At 41.1% G+C, this 19623-nt stretch overlaps 1 protein-coding gene across 1 annotated transcript in view; it reads right to left on the reverse strand.

The window, feature by feature from the left end:
- LOC122672839 (N-terminal acetyltransferase A complex auxiliary subunit NAA15-like) overlaps window positions 1–19623 on the reverse strand; it is a 62861-nt gene that overhangs the window by 27336 nt on the left and 15902 nt on the right. Inside the window, exons 6-10 of the mRNA XM_043870336.1 lie at window positions 17861–17938; window positions 17679–17732; window positions 17438–17508; window positions 1305–1359; window positions 1115–1210 (exon numbers count right to left, since the gene is read on the reverse strand). Coding sequence (XP_043726271.1) covers window positions 1115–1210; window positions 1305–1359; window positions 17438–17508; window positions 17679–17732; window positions 17861–17938 — 354 coding nt within the window. The remainder of the gene's footprint in view (window positions 1–1114; window positions 1211–1304; window positions 1360–17437; window positions 17509–17678; window positions 17733–17860; window positions 17939–19623) is intronic.

Below are 19623 nucleotides of genomic sequence, written 5' to 3' on the forward strand. Positions count from 1 at the left end.
CCACCCCCCCCCCCCCCAAAAAAAAAAAAAAAAAAAATCAAATTTAAACTTCACAAATCCTCCAGCACTAGAGACCATGTCTTTAACCTCCTTTTCCTAGGAGAGTTGAAGAAAATCACATTCTCCCATAGTCTAAAGAAATATGTTGAGGGAAATCTCTATCAACGGGTCCACTGAAGTCAAATCCGCAATCTTGACCATGATACGCTCAATGACCACCCTTTCTGAGGACTCCTAACTCAAAAGCCTGGAGTAGTTCTCCTCCCAAACACACTACAGCACCGCCACAGAGTAGCTCTACATTAAAAGCTCATCATATCTCTTCAACACGATTTAAGCAAAAATACAAACTCTAGGGGCATCTTGTGGTACCCTAATCTCTAGTATTCTCAGAAAAATTTTCAAACAATCAAACCTTACCAATTAACTCCACAAACCTGCCCCAAAAGTTCTAGCACTATGGAAAGAAACCATGAACCCCAACATTCTCTCACACTACTACCTCCACTAGCCTAAATAAAACCTCCGGTCAGGAAGGATTTTGAACAATTAACTTCTAATCAAATATTGCGTTCAAGTGAGAATCAGGTAAAGCAAATTAAACAGAGATATTCTTTATAAGTAAATTAAACACTGAAATACCAAGAAATGTAATTACTTTCCATTTATTTGAACAATCAATTTCTACCCAAAGAACCAGGAACTATCTTCGAAGCTCCTAAAACTTACATTTGGATAATTATGTCATTTTACTAAACCAACAAATTACTTTTCTTTGAACAATCTGAAATTAATTGCAAATACATAACAAAGGAAGTACAGTAATCACAGGACAGTTAAAATGTTTCAGGTTCACACTTTCACTGGTCATTCCCTAATGCTCAACTGAAGACCCTATCCAAAGGCAAAAAGGTAGAATAAAGCTCTGAAAGAGTAAACAGCAAGGTTACAATTTAAAATCAAAATAATAGTAGTAAATGATACTAAAGCTGAAGATTATACTAGATAGCCAAAACTATATAATATGCACAGGATAAACCACAAAATTTGTATTGAGAATACTAAATAGCTTACATACCATCGAGAATACCTAAAAGAACTGGCATAAACAAACCTTGACTGAGTAGAGATCAATCACAGTTGGTGTATGATTGATGGCCTCATCAATTTTAGTGAGAGCAATATCATATTGACCACATCGGTCATAATGCTGTACCAGCACAAATTCCCTCAAATAAGTGCTACTAAAAAACCATGGACAGAGGATATTAGCAAATTTTATTCAAATATGGTTGAGAAAAAACCTGAGCTAATAAAAATAAAGTCCACATAAGTGTTGAAGGAGGCTCTTCCAGTTGCCTGCATTTAATGAAATACATGGCTATATTAATAGAAGATAAACGTAAATGAGTATGTAATTACTAAACATATATGCATACATACCCGTGATTTCCGCAATCATATTAAATTTATTTTTTATTTTAAATCTACTATATAACTATATTGAGAAAGAATAATAAAGATGATTCAGGGTGCCCAAACTGACTAATTTTAAGGGGCCATTGCTTAGAGCAGTGGTAAAAGGTTCAGGCTGCCAAGGCAAATGCCCGTGTTCGAGTCTTGAGGGAAGCCACTGTGTGCAAAAATGCCTAAAGATAGGACTGACCAAAAACTCACCCAACCCAGGATCTCGCATAGGCAGGACCAGCACTGGGAAATGGCCCACTGTAAACTCACTAACATGACCAATTAACACCAAGACTGAATGATGATTTAAAAAATGGCTCGATCTCGATTTTAGAATGGAATCTGTCTCCTAACCCAAACCAATATGATCAAACAAATAAGGCTGAATATACAAACCTGACCGAGCCTGACTGACCCTACTACCTCTTTCCACTTTGATAGTGTTCCACAGTGGGACAAAAAATAAAGCATCTCATAGCCCCCTTCTTTTTCTCCTAGAGTAGAAGTTTTAAATATTTTTGAGTGTTAGTCACTTAGTCCCACATCAAATAACTAGGAAAAAGGAAGGAGAAGGATCTATAAAAAAGGATATGCCTTGAGAAAAGGAGAGAAACCTAATCGGTGTGAACAATAAGGCTCTTGGTTAGTTCATATAATCAATCGGTCTAAAACTGAAATAAGACCGAATGACCTAACCCGAATGAAAACCGAGACCTACCAACCATTCATATATAGTTTCAGTCTTGTGTTTTGAGACTGTTCAGTTAATTAGAAGGTCTGAGTCAGGCCCATTTGGTCTGCACCATTAAAGTCAGACCGACTGATTGACACCCCCTGCAAATGACAGAGTTAAACCCTCAAACTAGGGAAAACAAGATCAAATCCAAATTACCGAGGATACGATTGTAGGCGCTTGTAGTAACCTCTCATTGGTTGAGCGCATGGGAAGGGGGGTTAGTGAGAGACTAACCAAGGCCATAGGTGAGAGGCCTTGGTCATTCCCCCCTATTCCTCCCTTCTTCTCCTTTTTGTTTTTAATTTGTTGTTACTGCAACACAGTTCTGTGGGGAATTTGATACCTGTAACAGCAGTGATTTTAATTGCTATTCTAGAAGTGGGAAGTGTTGATATCATCAAGTGAATACAAGGGGAAGGCACTGTCACATCATCTCTGACTTGCGGCACCCTTTTCTGTGGAGTTATATTGCAGCAGACCTTCATACCTCAACAACTCCTATTCTGACTTACTGATTCAACCATTATTTTTGAAGGTGTATTCCCACCTTTGGGACCTTCCTTCGATCTCAGTTTCAGCCACATCCAGTGGTTGGATCTTCTTCAACTTTGTAAGTGGTTATTCTGCCCTAGTTTCTAATTTCATTGCTTTTGGTGTTATCTCCACATCTGACCATCAATTACCCATAGGGTTTTGAAGTGTTACTCCATTGTTAATACCCTCCCTTCGACAAAGAAGTGTCATCTGCTGGTTAGTTTGTTAGTTACTTAGTTATTAGTAAGTTCAGTAACTTGCTTTTATGTCCTAATCTGCCCATTGGATCACAGCCATCTATACTAGGGTGTTGTTCGACCTTAGTTTCAGGACGATCAGATTTCTGGTTTGTAAGTTACAATAAGTTGCATTTTCTGGTCTTATTCAATATACCTAAGGTTCTACCCCGTGGGTGGTTTCTGTCGTTACTGTTTCTTAACCTAGGAACCCATTAGAAAAGATGGGGTGCTTTGTAAGATAGGAGCCTAAGCTTGGTGTGAGACACCTCAGGTCATATCTTCTTCAAATTTTCTATTTTGCTTCTGCTAGTAGCCTAGTATCACTCATGCGAGATCAAGTAAGTCACCCTATTCTGTTCCTGAGTTTGTTGAATAAAAAAATACTGATATTCTACTAAGAATATGAAGTAATTTCATTGTTGAACAATAAGGGTTTACGGAGTTAAAAACTGAGTTGATTTTTCTGCAACTTGTAATAGCCTGTGCGACACTTCTGTTTTATATCATTATTGCCCAGTTTTGAAGACTGTTGTAGGGAAACATCTAACCATTAGATTGTGCTAGGATTTGGGGTGAATAATCACTGCCCTAGAGGGTAAACCCGATTGGTGTTTGGCCCCGATCAGACTGGTGGATTTCAAGATCTGAAGTTTCTCTTAAATCTGATCACTTTTGGATGCTGCGATCCACTTATCTTAGACTAGTTCTGAAACTTATTAGAAGATAAACCAGACTCCTCTAGTTTCCTTTGGGGAAACTCTCATGGGTAGATGGGTGTCTCCAAATAACCAGGAGGGGATATTCATTTCATTTACACAAGTGCAGACAGAACAGGGAACTGATGCAGATGCACTTCCATGGTTGGACCGGCTTGACCCAGTCTAGAGACCCAGACCGAGAAGAACCAGGTCCAAACTTGGCTTTTGGCCCACTAGGGATATTTAAGGATTTGATTACTTGTTTGGAGTTGTCTACAAAATTTGCAATTTTTTTATTTCACCTTATGGTAGTTAGATAACATAGCAGTTTTTTTTCTTTTCAGTTTCAGTTCTAGAATTCAGTTAGGAGTCTTTTTTTTTTTCTCTTATATATTGATGTATCCCATAAAGATTTGGAGATTGGATTGAGTAGAATTTGAGATTTTCAATTCACAGTAGTATTTGCACGAGACTGGTAGCGGACCAGCTAAGGTCCTCTTTTCCTCTCTTTTTTTTTTGGGTGAATAAAAATTATATTACCAAGAGAAAAAGATTACAAAGAGCCCCAAAGGGAGAAGAGGAGAGAAAAGAGAAACCACCCGCCAAAGCAATGGCTAAGGGGTAGTAGCAACAAGAGTAACATTTGAGAGACCCCAGGAATCAACAATAATTCTGTTCCTTGGGGAGTCTTTACAAAAGGAAGGGGGAGCTAGAGATAATTTTGCTTTAATTTCAAAGGAAATGGAATCCCAAATCATACTATAAGATCGAGATTTGGAGGTCCATTTCCAAATGTTGTGCTCCATCCAAATATGAGAAAGGGCTGCAAGCCATCTTGCCTATGGAGTCACAAATAGAAGAGCCAGCGAAGGTCATATCGATCCAAATCCACTCTCGAGAGAATGGCAGAATTCTCCTTTGGGCAGGCCAACATTTGTTGAGGATGCCTTTCCAAATTGCAGTAGACATAGGGCATTCAAAGAAGAGGTGATTGAGATCTTCATCATTGCTCCAGCAGAGGCAGCAAGCTGAAGGAGCAGAGATGTGCCGGCTGCGAAGAAAATCCTGCGTGGGCAAGCATTTGGTGAAGACTAGCCAGGCTGTGAAACAGTGCCTAGGAATGTGGTGCTTAAACCAAAGGAGTTTCCTCCAAGGAACCACAGAGCCATTAATACGAGTGAGGTTCCAAGCTGCTTTGGAGGAGAAAGAGTTGCAGTTGGAAGAAGACCAAGTAACAAGATCCCCTCTAGCCATCGGCCTTCTAGTAATGAGGGGGAGATCATTCCAAATAAGGTCCAAAGAAGCGGAGGAGATAGGAGGAGCCCAGCCATTGTGATCCATAATATCTGCAACCAAGGAAAGCCTGTGAAGACCGGAGGCATAAATAGCCCTGGGGATAACCAAGGGAAGCAAGATTCCTTTTGGATGCCAGTGGTCCAACCAAAGGTAAGAGGAGAGCCCATCACCAATCTGAGTGCGGATAGCTTGAAGGGCCAGCTGCCGACAAGCAAGGATATTTCTCCAGACCCAAGAGGCATCAGAAGAGACAGGGACAGTCCAAATAGAGTCATGGCGAAGGAGACCTGAATATATCCAATCTACCCAGATGCTTTTCTTCCTTGAGACAATCTTTCAAATAAGCTTGATAATACCCGCAGAGTCGACATCTTTGATTCTCCTGATGCCTAACCCACCTTCCTTCTTGGGGAGGCACACTGCAGCCCAACTGAGAGGGCGAAGAAATCTGGAGGAATCATTCCCCTTCCAAAGGAAAGAGGCTAGGAGGGATTCCAGAGATTTGATAGTAGAATGGGGTAAACCATAAATGCCAGACCAGTAGATGTAAGAAGCCTCCAAGACTGATCTTATAAGAACCAACATGCCAGCATAGGAGAGAAGCTTGCCTTTCCACAGTTGAAGTCTTCTCCTGATAAGATCCAACATTGGGGTGCAATGGTGGGCAGAGAGCCTAGCGGGGATCAAAGGAAGTCCCAAATACGTGACAGGCAGCTGACCCTCGAGGAAGCCCGATTTGTCAAGGAAAGCCCTTTTGTCCTGCTCAGAAACACTAGCAAAGAAGAGGAGAGACTTCAAGGGGTTGGTACAGAGACCTGAGAGCTCTATGGAAATGCTGGAGACAAGACATGATAGCTTCAAGCGAGCCAATTGCAGCCTTGGAGAATATCATCAAATCATCAACAAAGGCCAAATGGGTAAGCTTGAGAGCTTTACACTTGGGCATAGGAGAGATAAGCTGCCGATCAGAGCAAATTTGGATTTTCCTGGAGAGAACTTCCATTGCCAAAGTGAACAAGTAAGGAGAAAGAGGGCAGCCTTGCCTAATCCCCACAGTAGCACCAAAATAACCAGCCGGGCTACCATTGACCAGAACTGAGAACTTTGGAGAAGAGATGCAGGTGCTGACCCAGTTAACAAAGACCAAAGGGAAGCCCAGTTTTGTCATAACTTGGGTAATGAAATCCTAGCTCAGAGAGTTAAAAGCCTTGTGGATGTCTATCTTCAAGAGGATAGCCGGGGAGTAGTTTTTCCTGTCGAAGCCTCTGACAATGTCATGACAGAGAAGAATATTGTCATAAATATTCCTACCAGGGATGAAGGCTGATTGGTTGTTGCTGACCACCATATCTACCACATTCTTGAGCCTGCGAGGCAAAATCTTTGCAATGAACTTGTAAAGAAGGTTACAGAGGGCAATGGGCCTGAAATCATGCATAGCAGAAGCTCCTTCCTTTTTCGGGATGAGGCAGAGAAAAGTGTGGTTCATGTGAAATCCGCAATAAATTTAAATTTTTTGGAACTTGTGTGATTTCAGGTTCCAACTCTGAGTCTATGGTGGCATCGATGCTATGGGCTGCATCAGTCGAGGATACAGATGAATCTCTCGACACTCCTATGGAGGATTCCAGGGAATCTTCCTCTCAGCTTGCTCTTTTGGGGTCAGAGGACCCCTGTGGAACCCCGCACTAGAGTTACCAGTGTCGGATCTGCTGCCTAGAGGCTATGCAGAACCTCTCCCTTAATTAAACTCGATGCAAGTATAATTTAAATGTAATTTATAGTATTTTGTACGACCAATTAGAGCTATAGGGGTATTTTAGTCAATTTGCCCTTGTGGGACCCACTCCCCCAATGGGGAATCCTATTCCTGACATTTACCCGTACCCGGTTTACCTTTGAAATTTTAAGACAACATTATATAGTTAGAATAATCTAAGTAATAAGTAATTTTAATAAAAAAATCAGATTTAAAAAGCATTTCTAAAAACAGATTCTACTTTCTTTTAAAACAAACCAAACACTATCTAATTAAAGCACTACCTATATATATGTAACTAATCTAATAAATCATACACTATTCACAAATCACTAAGAAGAAGGGAGAAAACGATTTCAGCTTGGGAACCTTAGAAAAGAAGAAAAGAGAAGAAGGATAAGAAGGGAGACGGGAGCTCTATACTTGGGGTTTGGTTTGGTAATTGAAATTGAAGCTTGGGAATCCCTATAGGAGACTTTATTGCACAAGACTTGGGCTGTCTTCATCTTTGTTCACTGCTGTACCAAGGTAAGCCATGAATCCATGCTCTTTCCACCTTCTCTTTCTCTAATCTTCAAGCCTAATCATGCCTAAATAGATTTCTGCCATTAAAATCTTTAATCCAAGCTTAAACAATGGAAATTCCACCTAATTTCTTACTGTTTTAGTGTTGTTTGGGTTCAGCCATACCTGAATCTTCATGGCTGTCCCTCTGTTGAACACAATTGCTGATTCTAATGGCCAATTCATAAACCCTAAGTATGAAATTTGGGTTTGATTGATAAAAATCCCAAAATTTGAGTTGAAATTTTCAAATTAATTAAAGAGGTTAGTTGGACCCACCTTAACATTGACTTAGAACATGAAATTCAGGGCATGCATGTCAAGATCTGACCATTTGGAGCAAAACCCCCAACTCGGCCTCAGGGCCAGATGCAGTTGCAGGCCTAGGGCCGGACGTCCGGCCCTGTATCCCTCTAAATCCAGCTGCTCCTTTTTGTGCCCCTGCTGCCCTAGTATCTTGGGGTTTGCCCTTAGCTTCTATTTGAACCTAATGGATGTCATTTGTATGTGATTTAGGGCTGTAATTCCTGTATTTTCTCTATCTTGACTGGATCCTTTGGAAAGTATTTGGCTAGGACTAGACTACTACTGTACAGGTAAGGGAACTTGATTTTAATTTTTGGTGTGTTTATCACTTTAATTTGCTGTTGTTCTGAATGCCATTTCATGCATCATTAAAACTACTCAGATGCATATAGTTTCTTAACTCGTATTTATTGCACTAGAATCTGCATGTGAACTAGGCTGCATTGGCATCTTGCATTGCATTGATATTATTGTTATTGTGAATTTATTGATGGTCAAGTACTGTACTTTTATAATTCAGCTATCCATACATGTGCCATCATGAATAGATTGTACTGGGCTAAGTTGTATGTCATCACCCAGTACTACGTCCCTTACCAACAAGGGAAGAGGTGTTGGACAACCCGTGGTACAGCCGATGGGTATGCCGAGGTACCATTCACTGTCCCATATTAGCATGTGTACTCCACTGTGGGAATAAATAGTAGGGTTGGTCTTTGGGGGTCTACTGGTTGGGCTGCCTGGTGACATGCCTAAACTGGTGGGTCCTCACCGTAGTAGAATGGTTTCGCTCGGGTGACCGACGTCTGGTTATGTGTTTCCGGGGCCGAGGTTAGCATCTACTACAGTAGTACTTAAACCTCATGAGACTTAGTATCCATGTTAGGAGCATGTTAGATTAGAACATGCATCATAAATTATTGTGTTTGTTTGCATGCATTCCCTTGTTGGGCTTAGTGGAGAGCTCACCCCTGTGGATATCCTTATTTTTCTTATAGATGAAGTTACTCTCGTTGCTGCTAGTGTTTCTGTGGGGATTCCTCCTACTCAGGACTCTCCTGCTGCTCATGGAGTTGATATTCCTCTCCTGGTTGAGCACGATGCTTCGTGTTCCTATGATGACTGCACATTCTCCTGATCCTCCAAAATGATCAGGCTTTTTCTTCCTCTTTTGTTATAACACTTTTGTAGTAGTTATTGTCATGGTTCGAGATCTCGCCGAGTTTCTCGGTTTTGTGAGATAGCGAGTCGAGATGGGAGTCGGTTCCTAAAACTGCAATATCTCGGTCAAGTCTCGATTGCCATTTCTCTATTTTTTTTAGTCATAAAATTTCAATATCTCGCCGAGATCTCGGTATCGAGTTATATGGTTTTTTACCCAGTTTTCATGACCCATATGCCTATATGCCCATTTTTTTAAAAGAGAGCAATGTATAGAACTCGGAAATCTCGAGTTCTGTCCAAAGCTCTCAAAAGTTTAAAGAAAAACACTCCAAGAGCTCTCTCTCTCTCAAATTTCTTCCTATTTCTCTCAAATCTTTGGTGGATTATGATGTTTGAAGTGAGATTCAAGTGGTAAAGTGAAGATTCAACTCCAAATCATCACCTATTTGTAGGATTTCAAAGGTATTTTCTAATTTTTCCCAAATCTATTTTTTTCAAAAAAATTTGTGCAATACTTGTTAGATTCATGTGGTTTTGATATATGTTAAACATCTTTGCCCGATCTATCACTTGATGGAGTCGAATTTATTTTTCAGTTATTAAATTTTTTATTATAATTTCTGAAAAAATAAATAATTTTTTTGAAAAAAGAAAATGAAAAAAATAGGATGAATAGTGATTGTTTGAAAATGAATTTGATATATGTTAAACAACTTGGGATGCTCTCACCCATGGATTAATTTTTATTTTCACCTATTAAAAATTATTTTATTTTCAGATTTAATAAATATATTATAAAAATTTATTAAATAATTTAGGAAAATATTTTCACAACATATGTACATTATTAACTTGAAATGTCAAATACATATATTTATTTTCTTATACTTTAGTTATTATGTTTAAAAAATTCAAAATATTATTTTAATTAAGAAATAAATACTAGGTTAGGGATAAATAAGAGATAGTTATTTCATACGTTTAAGAGTTATGAATAGCATACTTTAAGTCTTGAATACCTTACTTTAAGTGATCTTTGGTTATTAATACATGCTTTTTTGTAACAGTATAAAATATAGGACATTTTGTACACAATGTCTGATATAGCATGGCAACATGGAGTCCCCATGTCCGCAGACAAAAAGAAGTCCAAATGCAATTATTATGGGAAGTTGCTATCTGGAGGAGCCACTAGGTTAAAGCAACACTTGTCTGGTACAGGCAAGGATGTTGTCTCATGCCCAAATGTTCCTGTCCAAGTGAAAGTGACAATGGCACAACACTTGAAAGGAGGAAGATTAAAGAAAGCTGAGAGGGAAAGAATGCAACAAGAGTTTAATGAGACAGTACTAGAGAGGACTGGTGTAGAGGTCCGTGGTGGAGATGATACTGACATTGGGCCTCCACCTAGTGAGTTTCAATCAGAGGCTGAATGGAGAATTTACCAGCAGACTTTGCCTAAGAGTAGACAAAGTTTTCATTTTGAGAATATAAGAACATATGAGCAGGCAAGAGGAGCTGGTGGATCTGGCTTAACTGCACCAGTGCAAGAAGATGAGAGGAGGAAAAGCACTGGGACAAGAAATATACCACGACCCCAAACCCGACCACGAGTACAAGCTCCAGATCCCATTTTTGAGTAGGATCCCACAACTTTTAAGCAAAAGATGCCTACCAGCCAACCATCCCGCAAATATTTGGTGGTAAATAAGAGGAAGCATGAAAAGCCTTCAGCAAGTTCATGCTTTACCATGGCATTCCAGCCAATGTAGCACAAGGAACATACTATAATGCATTCCTTGATCTTGCAGGGAGGCTGGTGCGCAGGATGGAAGGACCTTCACCACATGAATTATACAATGTATAATTGCCTCGGGGAGGTACAGAGCTGAAAGATTACATTGATAGTTTGAAGCCAATGTGGGAGACATATGGGGTTACTCTTATGGCTGATGGATGGACTAGACCTACTAGACTATCCATCATAAATTTCATGGTGAGTTGCAATGGAAAGACTGTATTCTTGAAATCCATCGATGCATCAAATAATGTAAAGGATGCATCATACTTGTATAAGGAGTTTAAGCAAGTGGTGGAGGAGGTAGGACCAAGGAACGTTATCCAAATTGTGACGGATAACGGTTCCAACTTTAAAAAGGCTGGAGAGAAGTTGATGAATAAGAAGAATAAGAGGATCCGGCTCTTTTGGACCCCATGTGCAGCCCATTCTATTTATTTAATGCTGAAGGACATAGGGAAAAAGACTTTGGTGGCGGGTGTGGTAAGAAAGGCAAGACAAGTAACAACTTTTGTGTACAACCATTCTTATGCTTTAGCCTTGTTGAGGGACAAATGCAATGGAGATTTAGTGAGGCCTGGTGTCACTCGATTTGCCACCAATTACATTGCATTGAAGAGCTTTCAGACTAAGGCGATAGGTCTGAGGTCTATGTTTGCAAGTGATAAATGGTTTAGTTGGCAAGGTTCTAAGTCAGGAGAAGCAAAGGCAGCACAACAGACCATTGCAAGTGATGGATTTTGGAAGGACTTGGGGAAAGTGGTTGTCATATTAGAGTCAGTGGTGGCAGTACTGAGGATGGTTGATACAAAGAAGAAGCCTACCTTGGCCCACATTTATGCTGCCATCCAAAAAATGAAGGAAATGGTTAGAGCTGCTATACCTCGAAGTGCAAAGTCCTACACTAACATCATTGATGAGCGGTGGGAGAAGCACTTGAGTCATCCATTGCATAAAGCTGGTGAGGTCAACATACTTTACACTTTAAATGCTATAATTTTTTTACATTTACATATTCAAAACCCAAAGGCATTAAGTCAGTAAAGTCACTAACAAATCATATGTGGTGTCTACTTTACCAGCATACTATTTGAATCCAAAGTATCACTACTCCCATGATCTTGGGCTAGACATAGAATTGTTAGAGGCAATTCAAACTGTTACTGCGAAGTTAGAGCTCAATCCTAAGACACAATCTGCTTACAATGATGAGGTGAGAGTATGAGACTTTGGTACTTTGGTAGTTAGTTTATGAATGTAATTACTAAATAGGAAATACTAATTCCTCAAATTGAAATTAGATCAAATACTTTAGAGAGGCCTCAGCAAGTTTCGGTCGACAAGCTGCAGTGGAGGGTAGACAAAAGTCAGACCCTGGTAGGTGGCATGATATTACATATTTACATTTATGAATTATAATTTTCTCTCTTTAGAATTTACATATTCTTACTATTCTATATATGTAATGCAGCCGACTGGTGGGTGCTTTATGGTACAAGTTCACCCAACCTGAGGAAGGTAGCAGTGAGAGTGCTCTCACAAACTTGTTCATCCTCCGGATGAGAGCGCAACTGGAGTACATTCTCATTGATACATTCAAAGAGGCGGAACAGGTTGGGTAGCGAACGACTGGAGCAGCTTGTGTATGTGCACTACAATATGAGATTAAGGATGAGGCACATACATGAAGGAATTGAGGCCAATGATAAAGAACCCATTGAACTGTCCAACATTTTCCAAGAGGACTCTGATGACGATGAGGATCCCCTATTCCAGTAGGTGAGGGGATCATGGTACACCTGATATGGATCAGCCTGGGGGTAGGCCCGACCCCACCATTGCGTCTGTAACCGGCACGGATGTTGAGGATTATATGTCGTCACAAGAAGGGCGTGCACATGCAGAGTCACCGAAACCTTTTAAGCCTGCTGTAGGAAGTCCTGCTGCTGATGATGATGGTAGTGGTGATGACAGTGGTGATGGTGATGATGGTGATGGTGATGGTGGTGGTGGTGGTGGTGGTGGTGGTCGTGGTGGTCGTGGCATGTCAAGTGGCCGTTATTATGATGATCGTCATGAGGGGATGTGCGAGCAGTACCAGTATGAAGTAGGAACGCAGGGGGACCCTGTGCGTTTCATAGGTGAGTCTCAGTTTACGCATGCCACTCAAGATCAAGACCATGGTAGCCACCCTAAAACATACAAAAGAAAGAAGGGTCGCCAACACTCACATCAGTCAGATGCTCAAGATGATGACAACAGTATGAACACCATGCTTGCAAGTTTTGGAAGCATGAGTATAGATACTACTAGTGAGCATCAGTCATGGCAATCATCTCAGCATCATCATGGCTATGACTATGGCCAGGAGAGCACCAGTTCTGATTATAGTGCCTATGGTCAGTATGGGCAGTCAGCAGCTAAGTATGACAGACAAAGCTCTGGGTCAGGTTTTGGGTACATATTCCCAGTCCCAAACTAGCCATACATGCCTCAAACTCAAAATGACAGTAGCAGTGGATCTTACACTTCATACCAACAGCCTCCCATGTACCCTAAGATAGGGAGATTGGTATATGTTGATGAGAAGACTTATATGGCAGCTGTGTCACACTATGTGCAACACTATAGCAATTCCATGACATGGGAAGTCTTTGTGGATCAATTTGGGGATGAATTTATTACTCAATCATATTTTATGTAACAAATTCAGTGAACATTGATGTAATGTACTTTTTATTCGCATGTTTTGATTGATAATTTGATATGTACTAATTAGAATGTTTTGATAGCTAAATTTGCTAAGTTTTACTAAATTATAGGTAGAGTAGGTTGTTTTAGACTTTTAGTACGACTCGTCGCCTACCAACCTATGGTCTAAAGTAAAACTCATATTTGGACTTGTTTTTTGGCAAATCTGGGCATGCCATTGTGTTTAAATGGCCTGAAATAGGCTGGATACCAAGTTTCAGACCCAAAATATGTGTAAAACCCATCGAGTTGGGGGTCCGAGTCAAAAAAAATAAAATTGCACCAGACTCGCCGAGATCTCGACTCGACTCGGTTTCTGGCTTGGCCGAGATGCCACCGAGACCCGAGTCTTAGAACCTTGGTTATTGTATATAGTCTTTTTGGGCCTTTGAGTTACTCCTTTTGTGAATCACCAATGTAACTCTCTTGTACATAAATGTTCATATAAATATAACTGTTATCACTAGTTCTTCTTTATTACTATCTTGTTGCCTTATTTAATTGCTTCCGCTGCATTTAAATTCTGATTATTATGAATAAAATTGTGAATAGAGTACTGCACTTGCGATCCTGGTGGGTTGGTTGGATGCCTCAGACATCCAGTCACACTTGGCCCTTATAAACCAGGCCGGGATTCACACCTTGGATCTGACTAGGGTTGAAGAAGAAGCTCTCGATGGCAGCGAAGAGATCCTTTTTGATGATGTCCCAAGAAGCTAAGAAGAATCCCATGCTAAAACCATCCGGCCCAAGAGCCCCATTCACTTTGAGGGAATGGATAGCAGCAACAATCTCCTCTTCTTTAGGGATGGAGCTGAGGAAGTCCAAATAATCAGGAGAAATGAACTTGTTGAGCAGAGGGCTCGGCAGACACCCATTAGGACCTTGAGGACCCCCCAAAAATACCCTCAAAATGCTGCACTGACAGATCTTTGATATCTTTCACATTTTCAGCCATGGAACCATCCGGGCGGGTGAGTTGAGTAATGGAGTTTGCATTGACTCGAGCTTTCACAGAGCGATGGAAATAGGCTGTATTTGAGTCCCCTAACTCTAACCATTTGATTCTAGACTTTTGCTTGAGAAAGCTTTCTTCACGAGCCAGGAGGGAGGAGAGTTCCTCAGAAACAGCCTTCTGTTTTTCAACAAGATGGCAGTTTAGGATATCTAATTGGAGCCGAGACTGAATGGTAGCAAGCTTGTCCTTGCACTCTGCAACCTGAATGGTAATATTACCACAAGTCTTAAGATTCCAATCCTTGAGAGCTGCTTGACATTTTTGAGTTTCCTTGAGACAGCAATGAGGGGGTTGGAAAATGCAAAGACTGGCTTATCCCAAGCTTCTTTGATTAGAGGCAAGAAAGTTGGGTGGGATGTCCACATGTCAAAAAACTTGAAGGGTTTGGGACCAAAAGAGATGGAAGGTTGGATGGATAGGGAGATGGAGGAGTGATCCAAGATATCCGGGTTTTCAAAGGTGGCATGAGAGGAAGGAAAGTTGGTTAACCAGTCTTCATTGACTAACACACGGTCAAGCTTACAAACAATTCTGTTAGAACCTGCCCTTTTGTTACTCCAAGTGAAAGGGAACCCTGACCATCGGAGGTCATTTACACCAATGCTCTCAGACAGTCATTGAAGGCACCCACAGCTTCCAAGTCCACATTATCACCCCCCTGTTTTTCAGAGCAGAACCTGATGACATTAAAGTCCCCTGCTAATCCCCAAGGCTGAGAGCCAACAAGGCTAGCAATGGAGGTAAGGTCAGACCATAAGGAGGCTCGCTGGGAAGGACAATTAGAGGCATAAATGACAGAGAAGAAGCAAGTGAAGTGGCCCAAGCAATCTGAAATAGACAGGTGCCTAAACTGGGGAGAAGCAGTCAAGGAGGTAATGGAGATAATTTTTGGATCCCACAAAACCCAGATGCGACCATTCGGGTGATGGGAATAGTTGGAGAGGGAGGCCCAGCCCGGAGCGATGGAGGTTTGGATTTTTGAGGAGTTAGGCTCTTTAATGTGAGTTTCCAAAAGGCAACAGAAGCAGGAGAGAGAGGAGCGAATGCGAGAGCAAACAGCGGCATGTTTCGAGGCTGAATTCAGGCCTCGAGTATTCCAGATGAGACCATGCATCATTGGGGGCGAGGGAGAAGGGGCAGCAAAGGCACATCAAGGCGTGCCAGAACAGATTTGGACCTGGTAACACTGTGGTGGCACCGGCGGTAAGAACTTCGAAGAGGGGAGGTAGCCAAAGATGAGGGGCCATGTCGGGCTTTGTTAGGATTTCGATGTGAAGAAGAAAGACTGGGAACGGGTGAAGAAGACGAACTTCCAGGCAGGTCAAGATTGAGGGCCAGATCCGGGTTCGAAGTGTTTGGAATACCCGATCCAGAAAGGGCTTCGGGTAAAGAGTGGGAAAAGTTTAAAGGTAGGGGGTGCAACCCAGGGCTAGAAGGGTCAGAGGAGATTGGGTTAGGAAGGAGTTGCTGACCAGGCAACAAGGGGCCCACCAACAGAGGAACGTCAGGGTCATCGCTGACCAAAGGATAAAAAGTAACCTCAGTAGTTGATGCAGGCACTAAGGCGTTAACATCAGGGAGCAAAGAGGGTTCCAACTCTAAAGTCGACATAGCCAGAGAGTTGGTAGCAGCGCCAGGACTTCCAGAGCTCAAAGGGGAAATTCCCTCCAGATCTATTTCCAACATACGAGATTTGCTTCTGGGACAGACATCAAACTGGAGTTTCTCGGGGCAAGTGGAGATGTCGTCTTCTTCAGTAGGTGACAAAGCGCTGAAGCGATTCTGGTCATCGTTCCAGGATGGCAGAGAGGACTGCGGCAGAGCCTTGGAAGGAGCAGCGGGGATCTTTTGCGACCCAGTCTTTTTCCGGTGCCGGAATCTAGTTCTCACTCTGCCGCGAGACAGAGATCGAGTCGCAGGCTTTCCGGGGACAACCTTCTCAGCTTCGCAAGGAGGAGCAACAACGGCGTCAGTAGGAAGAGCAAGGGCATCAGCCGGTTCGGCCGGAGGGGAGCACAGATGCAATTTGTGACCAAAAACCTTGCACACCAGGGACTGTGGAGGTTTCCAATCGTAATGAACTTCTTGTTCAAAGGAGTAATCGTCTCCGTCATTGACTTTGATAAAAGGAGGCAAATCTTCAAAGGCCGACACTTCAACACAGATTCTCGCGAAGGCTAAGCGATCTTTGCGTCTAGTTCGCACATCAGTAAACAGAGGTTTACCAAGGACAGAACCAATGGTGCTAAGTACTTCTGGTTAACCCTCCTCCTCAGGTAAATTTTTCTTAATCCTTCCATCGTTCTTTCTTTGTACCAAATTATCTTCTTCCTTTTCCGTTATCATTCTTCTTTTCCAGCTCTGATTCCTCCCTTTTTCTTTATTCTATGTACTTGTGACCTGGGCTGCAAGAGATTTATGAAATCAGCTCCATTGTAATAATTCTCCTTCAAATATCATTTATTTTCTGGGGGCAAAAATATCTCTCCTCTGTTTTTTTAGGGGTGGTGGAGGGGTGGGGGTAACCATTCAAAATTTTTTTTCTCATACCCTCCATCTTTCCTTGATCAATTTATCTTGCAGCATCTGTCTTATACCTCTCCCCCCCCCCCCCCCCCCCTCCCCCCCTTTTTCCAAGCAACAAAATTTTATCAACATCAAAAGCATCCCAGGGAAGAAATTGCAAAGGAAATAGAGAAAGTTCAACTTAACTTCTAAGTACCCAGTTTCAAGTTCAATGCAGTGTACCTCTAAAAAGATTTCGCACAATAGTTTCTATGTAGTATACTAGTATGTATAACCTATCTGAAAATAAAAGAAGATGGGAATAAATCAAAACAAACAAATAAAAAACTACAATAGTGAAATTTAGTAGCAGTTCTGGACTGGTCACAGGAAAATAAAATTTGAATATCAGGTAAGGATGAGTTCTGTGACAATGTGTTGTGACTTCACGAACTTCAGTTTATTGATCCATAGGAAATTTAATAATTATATAATTTTGAAAAAGAGAAGTAATTTTCGAACACCGTGCGCCTCAGTTGCAAGCTTGTTTAAATTTCCAAAGATAACATGGGAGGTTTTAAAGTTTATTATTCACAAATTACCTCCCTGGATATGCTCCAGGTGTTCTAATTGAATCTTCCAACTCAAGAATCAATTTCTCTAAAATATCTGCCTGTGAAAGAGATGCAGAAGCAACAAACCATAAACTGTCAAAACAAACATCCACTCCAAAAGCAACAACATCAACAATTAACGAAAACTAAAATGTGTTTCCAAATGTTTTCACTGCACATGCAGATGCACACACACACACACACACACACACAGAGTAATCAAACTGACCTTGCCAGGGTGATCATATAAAGGACTGAGATCAGAGAACAATGAAGGAACTCCCTAAAAGCAGGGCACCAAAACAGAGCTATGTGAGCTTGGTGATAGAGCAGATTTAGATAAATCAAAACAGAATTAACAAAGGCCGATAATCAAGCAAAAATCATAAACATTTTTTTACGAATCATTACCTTGGATAAGAGAGGCCTAATATAGTTATCTGCTGCCTCTCGGAATTTTTCACCTTCTAGAAAATCAAGTGGTATTCTCTGCAGAAAAAAGTAAACAAAGTCCAAAGGTTATGTGAAACTGAGAGTCAGAGAGATTGCTCACCTAGTCGCAAAATTAGCACAAGCGTAAATGAAGCTTCAGAAGAACCAAAGCAAAAGAGAATTACTTTTTCCCAGCTAACAATAAACTAATAATAGAATAATACAAAGTGTTAACCATTGTTACATGATATAGGGGGTTTTACCTTCTATCTTTACTAGGTGTCTTGGGAGTCCTAGTGTGTTTAGGAGTTGTCTCTAAATTACTCTATTCGAGTTGTAACCATAGTTCGAAAACTCGTCTCATTACAGTGTCTCGAACAGGTCGAGAGTTGAGACAACCGAAACCTCAAAATTTCGCAGAAACATTATATTCTGTCTGAGTTTTGCTTGGCCATTTCGGGGTCCAAAAGGCCAAAATGAGCGAAATACCGAAACAAAATGACCGAAATAACTAAAATTTCGATTCTGCCATTCAGATACTGTTACATGGTATCAGAGCAGTAACCAAGTACCTGATTCTCTGTGTAATAGACGTTTTGAGAGTTGTTTTAAGTTTCTGGTTTAAAGAAGGAAACCCTAGTTCATAGAAGAAGAAGAAGAACTAGGGTTTTGTATGGGTTTCTATCTACTATTTCGCTGTGATTGCTTATTTGTTGAAAATTTATTTACCTCTACTGCTGATCGATTGAGTCTGCAAATTGCTGCTATCATGGAAATCGAATATGCTGCTAAAGCTACTGCTGAATTGATTTGTTGCTGACTCGATTCCACTTACTGTTGCTGTTAATTGAAGAAACCAGTCAAGAAGAAGGGTTTGCAATTGATTTGCTCCTGCTGGTGCATCTTGGAATCGATTTTTTAGTCTCATGTTGGTTGAAGACAAGGGTTGAAGAAGATTGGTCTGTCCGCGTCGCTTATCGATTTGCTGTTGCTGCTATTTGTTGTCTATGATTGAGGAGTATCATTTACCGCCGGAAGATTTATTGAGTATCGATTTATCTCGCGAGGAAGATCGAACTGCTGAAGCCAACGCTGCTGTTCTCATTTCCATGTTGAAGACGATGACACTTCAAGTATTGGAGATGAGAAGAAGGAGATGATGGAGTTATTTCCTTTAATCCATTAACTTTGATTTCCCCTTTGCTCCTCCTAATTTCTTATAATTCTGGTTTGTCCTCCGTATTTTTGTTCCAAGTCTGTCTTTAGAAGACAACCACACATCGTGGTGGGTTTTATCTCCATACATTTTTATAATCCCTTAATTGTCCCTACTAATGTAGGACAGGAATGAAAATTCAACCAGTCCCAAAACAGGAACTGAAATCAGGGAAAACTGGTTCAGTTTAATGGGTTAAGGCTGGGATGGTTTGATAGGGTATGGTTTAGTGCAAGGGTGATGTTAGTGTGGAGGGATAGGTCTGGGACAGTAGGAAAAACAAGGGATTAAGCATACAAATCTGCAGAAGGTTTTTCTTCTCTGCCAATTTGAGTAGCAGGCTAGGAAATAGGGATTTAATGGGTTTTGGGGAGATTTCTTGTGGAGGCCAATCAACAGATCAGAAGGGGCTGAAAGGGGGATTGAGTGGAGCTCTAGGATGGGGGAAAAGGTGCTCAAAAGATGGAGGAAAAGTGAAGGCTGGATAGGGCAGGAGAGAGGGAGAATGGAATTAGAAAGTATTGAA

This window comes from Telopea speciosissima, chromosome 8 (genome assembly GCF_018873765.1).
Source record: "Telopea speciosissima isolate NSW1024214 ecotype Mountain lineage chromosome 8, Tspe_v1, whole genome shotgun sequence".
Taxonomy (NCBI): Eukaryota; Viridiplantae; Streptophyta; class Magnoliopsida; order Proteales; family Proteaceae; genus Telopea; species Telopea speciosissima.